Source organism: Drosophila subpulchrella, unplaced genomic scaffold (assembly GCF_014743375.2).
Source record: "Drosophila subpulchrella strain 33 F10 #4 breed RU33 unplaced genomic scaffold, RU_Dsub_v1.1 Primary Assembly Seq354, whole genome shotgun sequence".
Classification (NCBI taxonomy): domain Eukaryota; kingdom Metazoa; phylum Arthropoda; class Insecta; order Diptera; family Drosophilidae; genus Drosophila; species Drosophila subpulchrella.
This window is the reverse complement of record NW_023665577.1, coordinates 9,452,683-9,470,497: the sequence shown is the minus strand read 5'-3', so window position 1 is coordinate 9,470,497 and position 17,815 is coordinate 9,452,683. Positions and strand designations below refer to the sequence as shown.

The following is a 17,815-nucleotide window of genomic DNA, read 5'->3' as shown; positions in this document are numbered from 1 at the left end:
GTCCTGCATAATAGTCCTGTTTCACTGGAAAAATGCAAAAATCTCTCTAAGTAAGAGCTTTGGGGAAGTGCCAATTAGAGATGCCTGTTAAATTGCACAAAGTGTGCTTTCATTTACCAGGAATTTCTGATTGCTTTTCCCCAAATCAATTAGTTGCAGCTTAGGGCTTTTACGCAAATGAAGTGGGATGCTACGATTTTGTGCAGAAAAGTAAGTAAGTTGCAGATCGGTAAGTTCTCTTTAAAGATTTTTAAACAAAACGGGACACCGTGTTAACCAGTTTAACAACCACAGCCATAAACAGCAGCTGATCCGCCCAACACTTAACCCTTGACACTTTTGTGGGTTCGAGACCCTGAAGCAGCTGCAGCATAAAAACCTACGACCCATAAAAATAGTACACAAGCATGCGAACTATGAGACACCGCCATAAGGAAGTTGGAGAACCAGAATGTCTACAGATGTAGTATATTTAGGTAATCAAAATAGATTGTCTTTAAAAATATGTGCTAGTATGATATAAAACACATCCATTGGAACTTGAATGAGTACCCAAATGTGGCAGTCTCGGGTTTGGTAATAATAAACTCATTAGACCGCATATTGGGTGAGGTTCTCTTGATGGGCGACAGGTGAGCTAAATTAGTGTGTGATTTAATTTCAATTAAGGTATGCGCACCAATCCCCCAAATTCGCAGCTCGGTTCACAGTTCGCCGACGTGTGACACAAACGTGACCGGTGACGAGTGATATATGGATCGCACGGAAAAGTGAAATGTTCCCACCAGGCAGCGTGAAAAATGAAAGACAAATAAAGTAAACTAATTAAAAATTTCTTTGGGAATGCGTGATACGACAGGTGAGGCGGCTCACCTGCTTCTGGCTGCTGTAAAACTGTCAACGGTCAGTTGGCCTGGCCGTTTGTTTTGACGGCTGGTAACGGCCTTATGCACTTGCGGCTTGTGAAAGTGTTTACCTTACTTTTTGTCACACTCAGCGGGCTCCGCACCTTCCGCTACCATTTCAATTTCCATTTCATCTCATGATTACGAATACCCATCTCACTTTCTTCTCATGCGGATTGCGCAATGGTGACAAAAGCATTCTGGGTGCGAGTGTACCTCCATCTGCCCAAATCAACAGACTCGCCGGCAACTAAATTTTACGGAATCGGCGTGAGCTGGCAATTAGCATATTTATGAGTAAAAGTGAAATTAATGATTGGAATAAAATTCAAAGCGAAGGTTCGCAAATATTTGCGGGCAGCCGAAGACCCTCTCTGCATACCAATTGATGGAACTCAGATTCGGATTTGGATTGAGACTGAGATGTAGCGTAATATGTGTTCATGGGTTCAAGGCACTTAAATCTTGCATCCCGCTGCCGTTGGACACATGTCGATGGCGAATGATGGAGGATGGCATTTCTTTGACATCTTTGGCGGCTCTTTAATAGGTGCTAAATGAATCCGCTGCTAGCACTTTCACATACAGACGGATGGTTGGCTGGATGGATGGCCAAAATGGGAGTTCGCCAATTGTACAGCCTTTGTCTGGGCAAAGAAGTTGGCCCCGATTTGCGCTGGGCTTTTAGAAAACATTGCTCGGACCATTGTTACATTGAGAGTGGTTATTGATTTTGCGGTCTCATAAACTGGCTTTCATTTCGTTTTGGCTTTTGAGCTTCTCAGTGGTTCAGTGGCTCGACGGTTTGGCGGTTTGATGGTCGGGGGTGGGGCCTTTCCGCTTGTTAGCCACAAGTCAATGGCAAAGTTTGTCACCAGAAATTAATAACAATGTGACGCTCAGTTGGCCAATTCTAAACGACGACTTTCTCATGCGTAAACCGGCCGACGGAACCCGTTCACAGATCAAACGCTGCACACTTATAAATAAGTGAAAATCTGCTTACACTTTGCGCCGCTAAACTAGTCCATCTTAAATATTTATAGAAATCGAAAATGCTCGGCAGATGTGCACGATTATATGTATGCTGCATTTTATTGTTGTGCTCGGAATCCCTAATCCTGTAATCTCCTCGGCGACGACATGTGCATTGCATACAGAGGAATCCCACTGGGTCTACAAACAGACTATATTATATCGAAACTTAAAAGGAAGGGATTTTCCTGGGGGCTTACTCAGTTTCAAAATCAGTTAACCATGGTGGGTTTTGGCCATGAAACCCACAAATCCATTACAGTGTGGTTCCAATATAGGAAACATAGAAGTTTGAAACCAGGACTCTTTGCAAGAACTCTTGTTCGTCTGCTAGAGGTGCCCACAAAGTTCGTTTAAAGTTCAAATTCTTTAATATTACATATGTTTAGTTAATAGCAGCCGCTAATTGAAATTGAACAAACATTAAAATATCTTTTAGTTCTTTGATGATAATATATTTTCCTAAAATCATAGGTGAGTATTTATTTTTTTTAAGTTCAAATAACAGCAGCCAAATAGCAATGCAAAATGTGTGCATAAAAAATTTTGGCCTATATAATTCTTTGTTGCTTTTCATAATCACCCTTGAAATAACAACATCATTATACAACACCATCAGTAATTTAATACTCTCTACCGCGCTGCTGCTTTTCAGTTTATTAAATTTTGAAATACATACTTGTTTAGCAACGTGCAATATTAATTATTTTTAAACGAGTGCAAATTGCGTGGGGCACCTCAATACTGCAAAAGTTCAACCGCTTCTGGCGGGGAAAAACACGAATAAACAAATTGTAACAAATTAAATAAAGTTTGCGGCAACTCTTGGCCAAGTTTTTTAGCAGAGGTCCCCACAGCTTACCTCGTGGGGCAAACAAAATCGAAAGTTTGACTAAACCGACTAACTAAGTGACCGCTTTCCGTTAGCATATGGTGACGCTTGTTTTGCACCATGACTTGACTGTTTTCCAGCGATTCATATTGCTTATATATGTATATCCCCATGCAAAATTGACATGCAATTTCACGGCGTCAGGGCTCGTATTTTTAAATATTTTGCGAGCTGTTCAGAGAGTAGCCATTTTCATTAGCGACTAATTTTCCGTGTGCAAGAGAAAATGGGTGGCCCACTGATGAGGTTGTACACTGAGAAAATATTTTATGCATAGATATTTATATACATAGATTTGATTTAAATGTGATGGCAATATAGAGCATAGATTAATATTTAATATATAATATTATCATCATCATATATTAATATCCCCTGAGTCTATGGAGGTATTTTATAAAAGTCATATTAAATTACAATTAAAGTACATCTCTGAAAAGCTAGATTAAGTACTAAAAACAAACATACATAAAATACGTAACGAAGAATATAAAAATCTTTACTTAAATAAAGTAGCAAACCATTATAGGTAGACGAAGCATATTTTCTCGCTATATCATAGTTAATCATTTTAATCACCGATGAGCGACAACTCCCAATTTCTGCCTGTGTAGTTGACGGCTTGTCACTTGGCTTCGCGGCCAGCTGATGTCTTCAGCTTTTGGCCCGGCTCGAAGACTCGCCGAGAGCCGCTCTTAAGCCGCTCTTCCCGACGTAAGCAGTCGGCCCGCTCACGTAGCGCCACGTAAGGCCCAAACTGGTTGATCGCACCCGCCGTGTGGCTTTCGCCCGGCAGTCCAAATCTTCGCGAGCTGAACAGCAGACGCAGACGCGCGATAAACCCGAGAAAAGCTTGTTTGCGATCCCAGAAACCCATAGATTATAATAACTGCCAAAACACAGGCTATCAGTGGCGTGTGCTGCACTGGCTAAAAGCGGGGCCATTGTTTTTCTGGCAAATACTGGCGTTCAGTGGATCAAAGTGCTGTTAAAGTGAAACGAGCTGTGGCAATTGCATTGACAAAGGAAGTGAGTGAACGGGTTTCGGCCAGTATTTTCACCAGGCCAAATCTGAGAGCCGACGCAGAGCGGCAGTGAATGCAATTCCGTTTTCGAAACACACAGAAACGAAAGTCTGGCGAAGAAAGTTCTCCTCCGACGAATGCAAAAATCGAATTAGCAGCAAGTTGAGTGAACTAGAAACTCCTGGAGGAATTACACGGCCCAGAGTGAAGAAGGTAAATTGAGTTGTAATTGATGGCCGCCAGTGAGTGGCCCCATTAATCACCAGCGAGATCCTCCGTTCAGTTTTTATTACCGGGTCTCGATTCGGTCAATTAATGAGCTATCGCCTGTGCTTGAGAGAAGGTTGTTATTGTTACCACCGACAAGACAGCAAAGAAACCGATTGTTAACATTTCCCTGTCGACACTGTTGTCGCTGCTTAAAGCAATTCATTGCGCTGTCCCTCCGCATTTGTATCTCCGAATCTCCGAGTCTCACACTGTGTGGGCCAAATACTGGCCGCTAACTTAATAAAAAAGCCCCGCAATCTCCGTAATTAATTGTCGAGAGGCGTTACGTAAGCCGGCCAGCTGGCCTACCCCAACTGGCCAAAAGGGAATCATCTGCTCAGCTTGGCCGGCAATCGAAGCGTCGCCAAATGTTTAACGATACTTTCTTTTTTCGGCTCACAGCGCGTAAAATGCGTTGAAGAAAGCCCTCGTCTCAGTCGATCAACTGCAAAATTATGAAAATGATACAAGCGGAGGAGTGAGCCACACAGAGACAAATTATGGCCCTCAGCTTGGTATTTGCCGATCAAGATGGTGTTGTTGTTTAGTATTTCAAAAATTCCAATTATGTACAAATAGGGCAGATGTCTTTATGGCTCGACTTCAACCAAAGCCAAACCATTCATTTTATAGGTTTGAGATGGTGCTATCCCTTTGGAAAATAACCTTTTAATATAACTTTCGTATACACACAGAAAAAAACTGGTAGACCGTTACAAATCATTTATTATTTGATGGGTTTTTCTTTCATTTTTTGTTTGTAAATATTGTTTCAAAATTAAGCCATTACGCAAATAGCGTATTTCCATTAAACTTCATTATTTGTAATAGCTAGGTGCATACCACATTGATAGACAATTTTTTTAAGGGGAAATAACCAATTAAATACCAAACAAAAGAATCAAAACTTTTTTCTGTGCCACTATCACTGCTTTTAATCAGCCTGCAGCTCACATATTAATTTCCAGTGAGCCGTGGAATTGTGGTTAGTGGTGCAGTGGTGCAGCTTAGTGAAATGCGAGTGGGTTGGGAACTCGGCGGCAGTGGCACATCCTCGTGAGTCATGGAGTGTTTTCCCAGTTGCGAGCCATCCGTTGCGAGCCCGACTCGCACTTTCATTTTGCCAGCTTTTGAATCTCGGTGGCTGGAGAAGCAACTTTCTTGTCGAGAGCACTCATATCATCCGACAGCTGCAGATGCAGACCGCATTTACACTTATTTTCCATATGGAAGTGCTCTCGCTCGACATCCTCGCAAGATGGCCATGTCAAAGTGGTTCCACGGGCACTTGATTTCGGCTCAGATTGGCTGTGAACTAAATGTGATTTGAGTAAGTTCACGGAAGGCAGCGATTGCATCATGTTTTTAATTTGGGCTTACAGCACCGACTTAATGACATAAATAGCCGTCGACTTTCTAAAGCCAACGGAATGGCAGTCAAATAGCAGAAACACCACCCAGGTGCTGGGCACGCATGTAAATCACTCAATGCGAGTGGAAACGCCCGTAAAACAATCAGCCTCTAATGGGCTGCTAACATCGCGGCCAATTTGGCGCTAATTGGCGAAAATCAAATTCCATTCGAGGAAACCGGGGAGATTGCTTTGTCGGTTTTACCGGGGATTTTGCTGAAACCGAAAGTCCTACCCCGGAATCGATTAAAGCCATTCCGAAAAGGTCTGAGCCAAGTTCCTCACGTAGCTGCCATTATTTCACTTTCGAGTAAGAGCAGTTAAAGTCGAGAAAAGAGCTCGTTTAAGCCGTTCAGGATTTGCCTGACATTATTTATCGTGTGTGACTTAATGCTCGGCTGAAAGCTGCCAAAGATTGAAGAGTGACGAGGGTTTCACGCAGTAAATACACATTCAATCAGTTTTGTACTCGTTTTTTTTATCGCCTCTGCTTTGTGAAAAAAGTGAGTAGGAAAATGGTCATCATTTTGTTATCATTTAAGAAACTTGAAAACATATATGCATACTATTCGCATATGATGTCACTTGACGTTGTTATTACTTTTAATCAGTTAAGCTAATTTATTTACGGGATACAGTATACCACTTTAGGTAAATAAAATCACCATCTCTTTGCTCTTTAATATATTTATTAATTTAAGAACCATGATAAGACCTGACGATGTTTTTACTTTTAATCTGTTTAGCTAAGGACAGTAAACTATTATAGCCACTAACCACTAAATAAAATCGCCATCTTCTTTGCTCTTTAATGTATTTATGCTAAGCAATTTCAAGAAATAATCATTGTTTTGCCTTGACTTACAATGCCTTGAAAATAGTTGTTTAGTTGATAAATATGGTCCTGAATAAAAACTTTCTCATGGTCTTCAATTATTCCGCCTTGATGACCTTTAAAAATATGCCTTAAATTGTCTTCCCCTACAAAAGCTCCCTGTGACAGAGAAATGGGAAATAGCTGCTCATACATGGAACCAACTTCGCCCGAAATTACTAACTACCACAGAAGGCTGACCTTCTCGACCATAATTCCCCATTTGCCCGACAGAGCCAGACTTTATCTGTGGGTGAATGCACCTGCCGTCCGACCACACAGATGGCCAAATGGCCTTACTCTGGTCTCTCTCGGCCAACTTGTTCTCGGCCTTTGTGGGGCTCAGCTTAACAGTTATGTCACACACTAACAGTTACGATGCAGCGCCTTTACGAGCATTTTCGACCGTTAGTGGACGCTGTGTGTCAACCAGCTCTTCTGCCAAACTGGTTGTCGTCGTCCAAGTTTTGTACTTGTGGCTCCACGGTTTCAAGAGTCGTCGGACGAGCGTGTCGCAAACAATGATCGCCAGCTTATTAGCCCCGTGACCCACCGTTTATAGGGACAGGCCCATGGAAATATGGAGCATGTGCGGCCGAGACATCGGTTTCCATTAGATCAGAACCCGGGAAACTTTTGTGACTTAATTGGGAAACTTCGCCTCGGATGAGCGCCGCTGCACGGCGAACAAAGTAATATGGTAAAAGCAGGGGGGCAAAATCTGATTAAACGCTGCCTCTGCGAAAAGTTTGCCTTAACTATATCAGAGCGGAATATCAGAGCATGAAGGTAGACCGAGCACAGACCATAACTAAGTCTTGCCAAAGGGAGGCGGGGCATAGTCAGGGGCGGGGCTCAAAGGGTTGGAATGGAGTTCTAATTGTAATGTTAAAAACTAATTTGCATGATCCCATTGCCCCGACCCAAAAGCGTGCACTCTGTGAATAATTAATGCAGCAAAAGTGTTGGGACGCACAGAGCTCAAATCGCCTGGCGATACTTTTTAATGAAATATTTAGACAGCCGCACGAGGGAATTCTACCCGACAAAAGCGCAAACTTGTAAATGATGGCCCCTAATGGGCTGGCAATGATCTTAATGTTTCCATTAGCGGCGGAGATATTAGCTTACTGTCGCCTCAAATCCCCAGATGCATCTTGATGCTCAAACAAAGCGAGCAGAGCGGTTTGGACTTGGCCTTACAAACAGCCGCACTGCATGCCATGGGAAGTTTCCCATTTGCAGAGCTCTGAAGAAAAACAATTTTCAATCCCTCAGTGGGGCTTACCAGCGGTTTCTATTGAATGGGATTCACTGAAGGCATTCAACGGTGCAAGCTTAGATGCACATATTTATTTCGAATACGTCTGTCATGCAGACTTATTGTTATATATTCATTTCTGTAGTTGTTTAGGTGATTGGTTTTTAATATACCTTAGCTGAATATTTTAAATTGAGTGGGTAAATGTTTAAAGTAGCACTGTTACACATAATTTACTTAATAGAATTTCATATAAAAGAGTTAATAATTTACTATATCTTGTGACCCATGTCTACAATGATATTCTTACTTAAAATCAAATATTGAAATAGGTTTTTAAGGGGCATTTTTGAAGGGCGAATAAAGAAGGTGTATGTCCAGGTATATAAAAGCTATTATAGTAAATAATACAAATCCAATTAAAGAACGAATATTCTTTATACCTAGGTACTAAAAACTATCATGGTAAAATAATAATAGAAAGCAAATTGGAGGTAGAATATTCCCAATTTCTAGTAAGCTTCCTGCAAATTGCACTTCCTTTAATTTAAAATTTCCTCCTCGATTCTGGCTGACTTCGAATATCTGGTAATGAGGGCTTTGGTGCAACTTGATTGTCAGAGCAATCAGGCGCTCCATGCAGGATCTAAAGTGACATTGCCGCCGCCCCAGGGCTTTCAGGTCCGGAAACATTAGAGCAGCGCGGATAATTAACTGGGTGCATTCTTACCACCTGCCAACACGTGTTTTCCAATTAAGTTCACAGTCGACTGCAGGAGGCAGCCTCTTGAGCTTTGATGGCAGAGCAAACAAATAAACTGAAAACAAGAAGTCCGCTGATTCGCTTTGTGCTGCGCAATTGCTGGGTGCAATTTGCGGCTTTACAGCCAGCAAACTCAGTTCTGTAATAGTTTTTCGTGCCACTGCCGTGCAAAATCGAAAGTGAAAATGCAACACGAAAATAACGTGATGTGGACTGGAGTCTAAAGTCTGAAGTATGGAGCATGGAGGTAGCGCCAACGCATCCGAAGCGCCCGGGCTGGGTAAACACAAACAAAACAGTGTACATTTTCACTTTTCCCCAGCGCAGAGCCCCGGACTCCAGAGCCCCAAAGTGTGGCACATGGACGTGGACGGGCGTGGATGGAATACACTTAATGGTGTATACCGAATGGCTTGTCACAAAACGAGTGCGACGAATGGCAAAGGCAAATAAAAAGTTGGCGACGTGCTTTGTGTGGCGAGGAGAGGCTGCTTTTAGGGGGCTGCTGCTGGGCACGAGCCCCTCCAATTGAGATGCCCATCAAGTGGGAAACAGCAAATCATTCACATTACCCGGCCTGATTAGCGCCAGCCTCGAAACAAACAATACTGCTTAAAGTGCACTCCGAAAAATATACTTTGAACTCTCTTTGCAGCGCCAGTAGTCTACTTTAAAGTTTGTTAGGGCAATTTATTGCGTTACATTTTCACAAAAAATAGGTATCATATTGGTTTGTAACTACAATATCTTTGGGGAGGGGAATAACGAGAATGTAATTGTATTTTTCAACTTTAAACCTTTGAACGTGTAATCCCCAACCAATTATGAATTTTACATAGATGCCGGTACCCTCACATTTTAGGAAACTATGGTATTTGTGTAGGAGGCATAAGCTCGAATTATTTGTGCGGACTGTCCCCGTCCCATAACCAAACAAATGGTTCAAAGTGCTCCGCAAATTAGCTGAAATTCACGCACGAAACGAGTAAATTGTGGAAATAATTTGTAGAAAGGGTAATCATTAAATAAATTGAATTAACGCGACGGATTATCGAACAGACCCTGAAACAAATATTGAAGTAATATTGGCTTTAAGCGAAAATAAACACTTTAACGAATTATATTGATTCATTAAACACTCAAGTAACCGCCATCATTCTTATAGTTTGCGTTTTGCGATAGATATATATATATTCACTTAAACAATTCAAAGTAATAATATTATTCAAACTGGGAATTGAATATTTTTTTTTGCCAATTAGGCTGACTTTATATAGTCAAGCGTAAATATAGCGGTAGGACTTCAAAAATAATAAACACAGTTAACTCTTACTTAAACGTAAGAACAAACAAGAATGAGCGCTATAGTCGACGGCCTTGACTGTAAGACATAGCTAGTTCGGCTCGGATAGTGATCCTGATCAAGAATATATATGCTTTACATACTTTCCGACGAAACTAGTACCCTTTTACTCTACGAGTAACGGGTATAAAATGGCAATAGCAACCGATATAAACATACCTTAGTGGAAATACATAAATCCACCTCAGAATTCACAAAACAGTTCAAACTGTTTAATTAGAGTGCATCAAGAAAAACCGAAAGCATGTCAAATTTTTAAAAATATCAACTTTAAATGGTAAAATCGTTTTTCTTTGCAACGCAGTAAAAGAACACTTTTCGAACCTACAACGTATATACGTACTACGTATATATATTCTTGATCAGCATCAACAGACGAGTAGATCTAGCCATTTTAAGTGAAATTCGTTTCTCGGATATATCAGATTTAAAGCTATCGGTTTGAATCTATATCTTATTGCTCCAATAGGAATACTCAGAAAAACAATGGAAAAAGGTCAATCATTTTTTATAAATTTCAGATTGTGTAACTTAATTTTTAAAGCATAGGATTCAATAGCTGCAATTAATTGTGAAGATAAAGGAAACAAACTATAGCTTCTTTGATTATAATCTACTCTGGAATGTATCATTGTTTTAATATTTCCAAAATACGAGTAAATCATTATAAAAATAGTATACCAATGTATATAGAGAGCTGCTATAGGATGTCAAAATATTACGAATGCCGGTGTAATATATATTTTAAACATTCGCGCTAGTAAATCTAAACATTTTTATAATAATTTGAATATTAATTTTTAACTTGTAAAAATAGGACTTGCTGCCATAGGAACGATTGGCAAACTCAGCTCTCTTCTCTTGTTAAAAAATGCAATCACACACATTTTTATGAGTATTAAAAAATATTTTAAAAAAGTTAACAATCAGTCGTTAACCACTTTTTGTTTTGTTTATCCTTTGAACAAAGAATTGTAAATATTCTGCCCTTCAAAAGAATTTTAAATGCTTTATACCTAGCGATTGCGTTCTTTTTTTGCACTTTGGATTTGTGTTTTAAATGAATGATTTATTTTGAGAGCACGAAAGGAACAATGTTTTCCAGCTGTACCTGTAGTCTCGTTGTACCTTTATCCTTTCAAGGACGCACGTAATGCGCTTATCAGGTTGCGATTTTTTTCGGTTGCCTGTCACGTTCCAAAAAGTTATTTATTCGTCTGCCAACCGCGCTGAGTTCGCGAAAATTGGCCACAACTCCATCGCACCGCAGAGAAAAAGTCCGTCTCAATAGTGCAATTATTCATTACAGGAACCTGCACCAAATCGAATCGAAGCGAGGACCTTGGCATGCGATTGCAGCTGCAAGGCGAAGGATAATGAAAATGGGGAGCCAGGCCATCGACGGAGCGAAATTAAAAGCAAACAGCCACAGAAAGCGGCGATGCAGTCCGCTGTTGTTCGGAATTATCTTTCTCTGCAAAGTAGCGATGATATCAGCAGATGGTCCCGAACCGGGGCCCCCCTACAGTCAGCCCCTCACCACGATGGCCGGCCAGCCGCGCAACGACGACACCTTCCGCCCCATCCTGCCCATCGACATCAGTCCGGAGTTCATTTCCCGCAATGTGTTCACCAAGTCGGGGCAGTACAGAGTCTTCCAGCCGGCCGAGAGTGAGAGCGATCTTCGCCTGACGGTGGCCATGAGGCGCAGGAACTTTAAGGACTCACCCAAAAAAGAGGATGCACCCCAGAGCTCACCAGGTAGCGCGAGCAACTCCTCTGCCTCCATCGAAGCCGAGCTGAAGGGTTTGGAGGATCTGCTGGTGGACTATGTGGAGCAGTTCTTCAGCCAGGGAAAATTCGAACCCACTCCCGGCTTGGTCCTGGCCCTCCAGCAGAACCACTCACAACCACAATCTCAGACTGGGAAGCGCTCAGCCCGCAGCATCTTGGAGGACACCAATGTCGAGCTGAATGTTCCAAGGGCTTTCCAGAGTGCCCGGCTGCTTTTCTTCAGCGGTAAGTTAAAGTCTTGACTAACTATTTTAAATACGTTACAACGGTATGAACTAAGAACTCTTTTTAAGTACCAAACTTAGCTTATTTCATATTTAGAAAAAATATGTGTATGTCACGTTACAAATGTTTTGTTTATGTAAATGTAAATTCGAAATTCAACAAATTTAAAATTACTTATACGACTCGCATGCCAGTTAGAATTTAGGCCCAAAAAAGAGTTTTCCCATTTCTAACCTTGATTTTGATGAACTATTTCTTAAAATAGGGGAGAATGAAAACTAAATGTTTGCTTTTAATCTACTCCATATAAAATGTTCAACAAAGACAACAGTACGTATGAGTGATAAACGTTGAAGCTGAACTGCGCAGAACTTTAAACGTATTTTTTCTAAAAATCATATTTTGGTTTCCTTTAAATTCCTTATTTTGTACCATATTTTGTAAATGGATGAGAGTAGGATCCTAAAAATGTCTATACAAATGTGGATTGCCCAGGTAACAAATAGCCAGGGCGATTATTGTACTTAATTCATAAGGCGTGTACAAGTACTTGACATTATAGATAACTTTCCCATTCAAACTATCAAAGTGCCCAATTATTAAAAGAGAAATCAGTTACCAGAACATTTTGCTAAGAACTTTCTCCAGAGCTCAATCACGTGTTTGCTAACAAGACATCAAAGTTCAACAGGATGTTGATTCAAGGGGACATTTTTTTTCGATTAAGAACACGCACTTAAAATGAGGGCTCACGTGTTTCATAACGATATACCACTTTTCCCTTTCAGGTTTGAAGAAGGTGATGTGGCCCATCTACATGGGTCTACAAGTTCTGAAGAGCGTGCTCTTCGCCATGTTCCTGCCGACCATCATAAGCAGTGTTAGCCGGCTGATTGGCAAAGGTAACTACTTCAGCTTCGGGAACTTGAATAAATTTAAATATTTTTATTCCCTGGGACCAGGCATAACTTCCGGCTCGGCTGGCTCGGTGCCGCTGTTCATCCGCCCCATGGAACCGCCCCAGGAACTGGACTTCCGGGACAACAGCATGAACTTCGATGACGACAGCAAATTCTCCCTGGCTGACGAGGGCAAAACCCCGGCTGGCTACGAGTACAATGCAGGTGGGCCATCTTAAATCAGGGATTTTGTTCTGGTGACACTGATTTCGGAATTTGCTTACCTTGCAGAGGCTTCCCAGCAGCAGGCGCAGTATGCTCAGGTCAATGGTAATTCGGTGAACCAGGCCACTCTTTCGCGATACGGAGGTCAGCAGATGATGCAGGACACGTACCTCAGTGCCCTGCAGAGCATTGGAGCTGCCTCCTTCAAGAACTCCCAGAGCATGTCGGGATCCTTCAGCGCCGGAGCTGGAGGAGGTGCGCCCGGAATGACGAAGAAACCAACGCCGGCGGTGATGAAAACATTCCAAAGCTTCCAGAAGGTGCCCAGTTCCTCGCTGCTGCTGTCCAACTACGACCCCTTCTACAGTCCCCTGCTGTCCCGGCTGGACTCGGTCTTTGCCCAGCTGAAGCTGAACCCGGAGAACGAGTCCTGCCGCGAGAAGCTCATCTGCCTGATGTACGCCAACCCCGCAAAGTATGCTCCGTACAGCAACCTCGTCTCCGCCCAACTGAGCAGGTGAGTTTGCCTTCCGCCCGAAAGCATGCCGTAATTAATCGCAGTTAAATGAATACAGTGGGGTTCCGCCCAAAGGAATACCAATTTTAAAATAAAGTTGGCATTGCCTGTATTTCTATTATAAAAGCAATAAGAATATTGCCAACCAATAACCAGTGTCTTAATCTGAGTATTTATTTGAATATTACAAATTTAAAAGTACCTTTGATTGCTTGGTCTGACAGAGCAATCTAAGGCTGCATATTAATTGAAGAAAGAATTTAATTTAGAAGATGCAGAACCAGTCTGTTTGACACAACATTTGATAACATATGTACCTTAATAATTTCATATCAATCTAATAAACACTTTTGTAATATCCTGTTTCATATATGAAAAGAGGAGAAATTGAAACCGTTTCCGTTTGTAAGATATGTATATATTTTCTTTTAAATGTAAATTCATTTCTAAGCTATTCAGTTGAGGAAAATTGGCATTCATATTTATTAATTTCTGATTTCTTCCCTTTAAGGGAACTCAACGAGCTGCGGAAGCCCACGTCCGACAACCCGGACATCCTGCGGTTCTTCAAGTACATGCGGGCAGCAAAGGACGGCCAGGATGGGATCGACTGCGATGAGTCCTTCGCCAAGTGCAAGGAGCTGAAGGACTTCGAGAACCCGGCCATGCTGTCCACCTACAACGACATCAACAAACTGGTCCAGGCCCGCAAGCTGGCGTAGACGGGGTTGAAAAGTCATTCCCGGGGGTCACAGATGACAGCAACGTAAAGTTCGTGGGAGTCACGTCAAAAGTCCGTGCGACTGGGTGTAATTATGCAAATCGTACTTTAGATAGGATAGCCTAGCCATATATAAAAGTTCGTTAGACGGCTGCTGTCAGCGGAGGGTGGGGGTGGGTTCGCAGGGGCGGGGCGGGGGCTTCATTAATACGCTGTAAATAGAAAAGTTTGTTTCGTAGTGTAATTAGCGCGAGCACCAGTTACTGGATGATGCTGTTATTTTTAGCCATTTAGCTGAATTTCCTTAAGTATTTATTTCTAGCCTACGACTATGTTTAAACTTACCCTATCTATTTTTAAATATTTATCCTGTTGTTGTTATGCGATTAGTCAGCGAGAGTTGTTCAATGTCCTAAATAATCAATAAAATTATGTTGTACCACCAAACCAACGGGATTTGGGCTTAAAAGGCTTGCCAACTCCGGAAACTTAAAGGAGAATTTAAAGCCATTGCGCTTGATTGGATGAGGAAGAAGGAACATGGCTTCTTGAGCGTATCCTTGCTTTCCATTGACGACAAGGAGAAACAGCTCGTCTGACGAAAAAACACCTTGGAAACACCTTTCCATTTTATTGCAAATATTTGCATTACACAGAAATCTCTCCATGGCATTGAGAAACAAGAAACTTAATTATAAGCTAACATGTGTTTAAGAGTCAGGCATGTACTTTTGTATATCAAAAAGGAAAGCATGAGTCCATTTGATTGGTGATTTATTGTCCTTTTAATGAAATTTTAAAACAATAGCTTTATTTAAATCGACTTTAATTTATTGTACTCACATAAATATTCCCTTGTATGAAAACTATTTGCAAGTGTCAGCTAAGAGAGGATAAAAACTATAAATTACTTGCTTATGTGAACTTGCGATATGTATGCTCTCTATAATTTATTTTTACATTAATTATACCCGTTACTCTTAGGGTAAAAAAGTATACAAGATTCATCGGAAGTATGTAACAGGTAGAAGGAAGCGTTTCCTCATAAAGTATATATATTCTTGATGGGAATCACTAGCCGACTTGATCTAGCCATGTCCTTCTGTCTGTCCGTCCTTATGAACGCTGAAATCTCGGAAACCATAAATGCTGGAAAGTTGGGATTTGGCATGTAGATTCATGAGATTCGTGTGCAGTGCAAGTTTATTTCTTAAGATTTTGGAAAAAAGCAAATGGGATTTTGTTTAGATTATCAATATCCTTTAACATGCCAACAATTGTTCAACCCATCTATTAAAAAGTTATAAGCAAATAAAGTGTACAATCTTGGGACAGTCGCTTTGCTGCTGGCATATCACCCTCGCACTCCCCTTAGCTGAGTAATGGGTATTTGATATTCGATGGCATCGACTAAATCGTTCTCTCTTGTTTTTCCATTCTATTGGACGCTGAATTTTTTGATTCCTGTTAACCCCTCATTAGCATATTAAAGCATTGATTTTCTTATTGAGCAATTTTTATTTCTGGAAAATTATTCTGGACAATTTACTCGACCAATTTAAAGCTTAACATTTTTGACATTCATAAATATTTTAACGTACAGATTTAAAATTTGTCACATAAAGTATTAAGACCTGGGAGTTCTTTCGGTATTCGTTGCGTTTTAAATTGGTCTATGCCTTCATCCGCAGCGTATATAAATTTGGGGGCAAGAATTTAAAAAAAATGCAAAAAATGTGATGCTGAATGAATGAACTGGAATGCAACTTCAACAGTATGCATAACCGCAAAATTGAATATAATGTTTTGATATGGTTTGATTTAGAATTGTTTGGTATATAACATCCAACTTTTACCTTGCCTGAACCTAGCTGCATTTATTGTTTGGTCAAAGTCAAAGATGAGTATCAAATGGAAAATAAAGCACAAGTTCTAGTCATTCAGTGTTTATAATTTGGCGCTGCAAAAACTAGAAATTTGTTCGTCACATTTCTAAAGACGGGAACTGATATCAATCCTTCTAATAATACAAATTTTAAAAGTTTTTTATATGTTTCCTGATACATTTAAAGTGTAATAAGTATAATAATAATTTTTAAAATGGTCCAACTTAGCATTTTTTTTTTTTAATAATTTGTGACATCTTAAAAATATTTTGCTTGCCATTTTACAAAATAATATCCTGGCCGTCGCCAAAAATTAATTAATTTCGGTAAAATGTAGAAAGGTATACACTTATAGCAAATGCTTGAGTGAAGTATACTGCCACATTTTATATCAAAATTGTCTTCCAGGTCATTAATTGATATTGAAAATATTTAATAACTGTCTAATAAAAACAAAAAAAAAATTTAATTTAAACTAACCTTCAGTTAGTACCCAGCTAGTTTTGCAAAATACGTTGACTTTGTTTTGAATCTTTAAAAGATAAAAAGGAACTAAACTTTAATGTCTCTAAAACCAACAGCAAACATTGCGACTCTTTATTACGCGTTACGAAAAAAAATATTTGAAAAATTGTATCTGCCATTGGAAAAGTATATTAATTTTAACTATTTGTCCGCAATTTACAAAAAGTGGTTTTCGGTTTATTTAGTTAGGCGGAAAAAGCTCTATAAACGGTTGTGTATATATTTTTGTGGAAGTCCAAGTACCACATATTTGATTTAGCCCACTTGTTTTTGGTTTTTCTGCCTGCCGCGTGATTTAGATTCAGTCATGCTATTTGCATTTGATGAATTTTTCCACTGGCCAAATCCCTCAAAGGACTTCCCAAGTAGATGATTCAATTACGCGGCAGGGGAATATGTCCGTCAAAACAGAAGCGTCCTCGACCACAGGACCGCCCCTCGGCCACGCCCCCCTAGCTGACGGAAACAATTTCCGCCCGCGGTCTTCTGTTTGCGGCCTCGTTGGCAGTTCGTGCCTCCACTGACCGGCGAAAATCGGGAAATCGTGCGAGTGTGGCAACGGGAAAACCCACAGTAATGCTGCCTGTTGTTTTGATTTTTGTGGCAGCCAGATGGGGGAACTTCCCCAGTTGCCCCACAATTGCCACCGCAGGAAATTGCAGAGAATGCAAAAACCAGATGCAGGTTTGTTCACATTTCGCCCTGACTTTAAACGTGGGCGTTTCCAAAAACCAGTTTGCAGTAAAAGTAATAATGGTCTGTGAGGCAAGAGGCCAAAAATTACATAATCCCCTGGTGGCTGTGACGTACGTTTTCCCGGAATGAGTCACTTCGGCAGTTTGTTGGCTCTTTAAATCAAACTCGAATTAAAGCCAAGGCCTCGACGTGCGCCACAATAATTTTGGGATTTTCTCAAGGCACACGAACGCTCAGCCCAGCCGGACGCGAAAAAGCAGTCACAGGTACAGGTCGTTGTCTCTCACCCACGGACCCAAAGGTAAACCCGATCGCTTCGGCGGATTGATCGTATCCACAACCTACCGCAAGTGCGAGCGTGTTAAGATCTGTCTCTTAGCCATCATCGTTGTGGGCCAAAAGCGACGACAGCGTCTGGGCCATTGTCTCATGTTGACTTTGCTGGCGACTCCTCCTCTCGCCACTTCTCGCGTTTCATATAAAATCTTTGCCGGCCAGCAGCCACGGCACAGTCGCTTTTGGCCAGC

The 17,815-nt window shown here is 41.0% G+C and overlaps 1 protein-coding gene across 1 annotated transcript; it reads left to right on the top strand.

Moving 5' to 3' along the window:
- The first annotated feature begins 3,652 nt into the window (after positions 1-3,652).
- Positions 3,653-14,361, top strand: LOC119560132. The gene is made up of 6 exons (XM_037873482.1): positions 3,653-4,070; positions 11,110-11,819; positions 12,608-12,721; positions 12,782-12,943; positions 13,010-13,460; positions 13,972-14,361. The coding sequence occupies exons 2-6, from the start codon at positions 11,177-11,179 to the stop codon at positions 14,180-14,182; spliced, it is 1,581 nt and encodes a 526-aa protein (XP_037729410.1). The 5' UTR covers positions 3,653-4,070; positions 11,110-11,176; the 3' UTR covers positions 14,183-14,361.
- Positions 14,362-17,815: the final 3,454 nt, after the last annotated feature.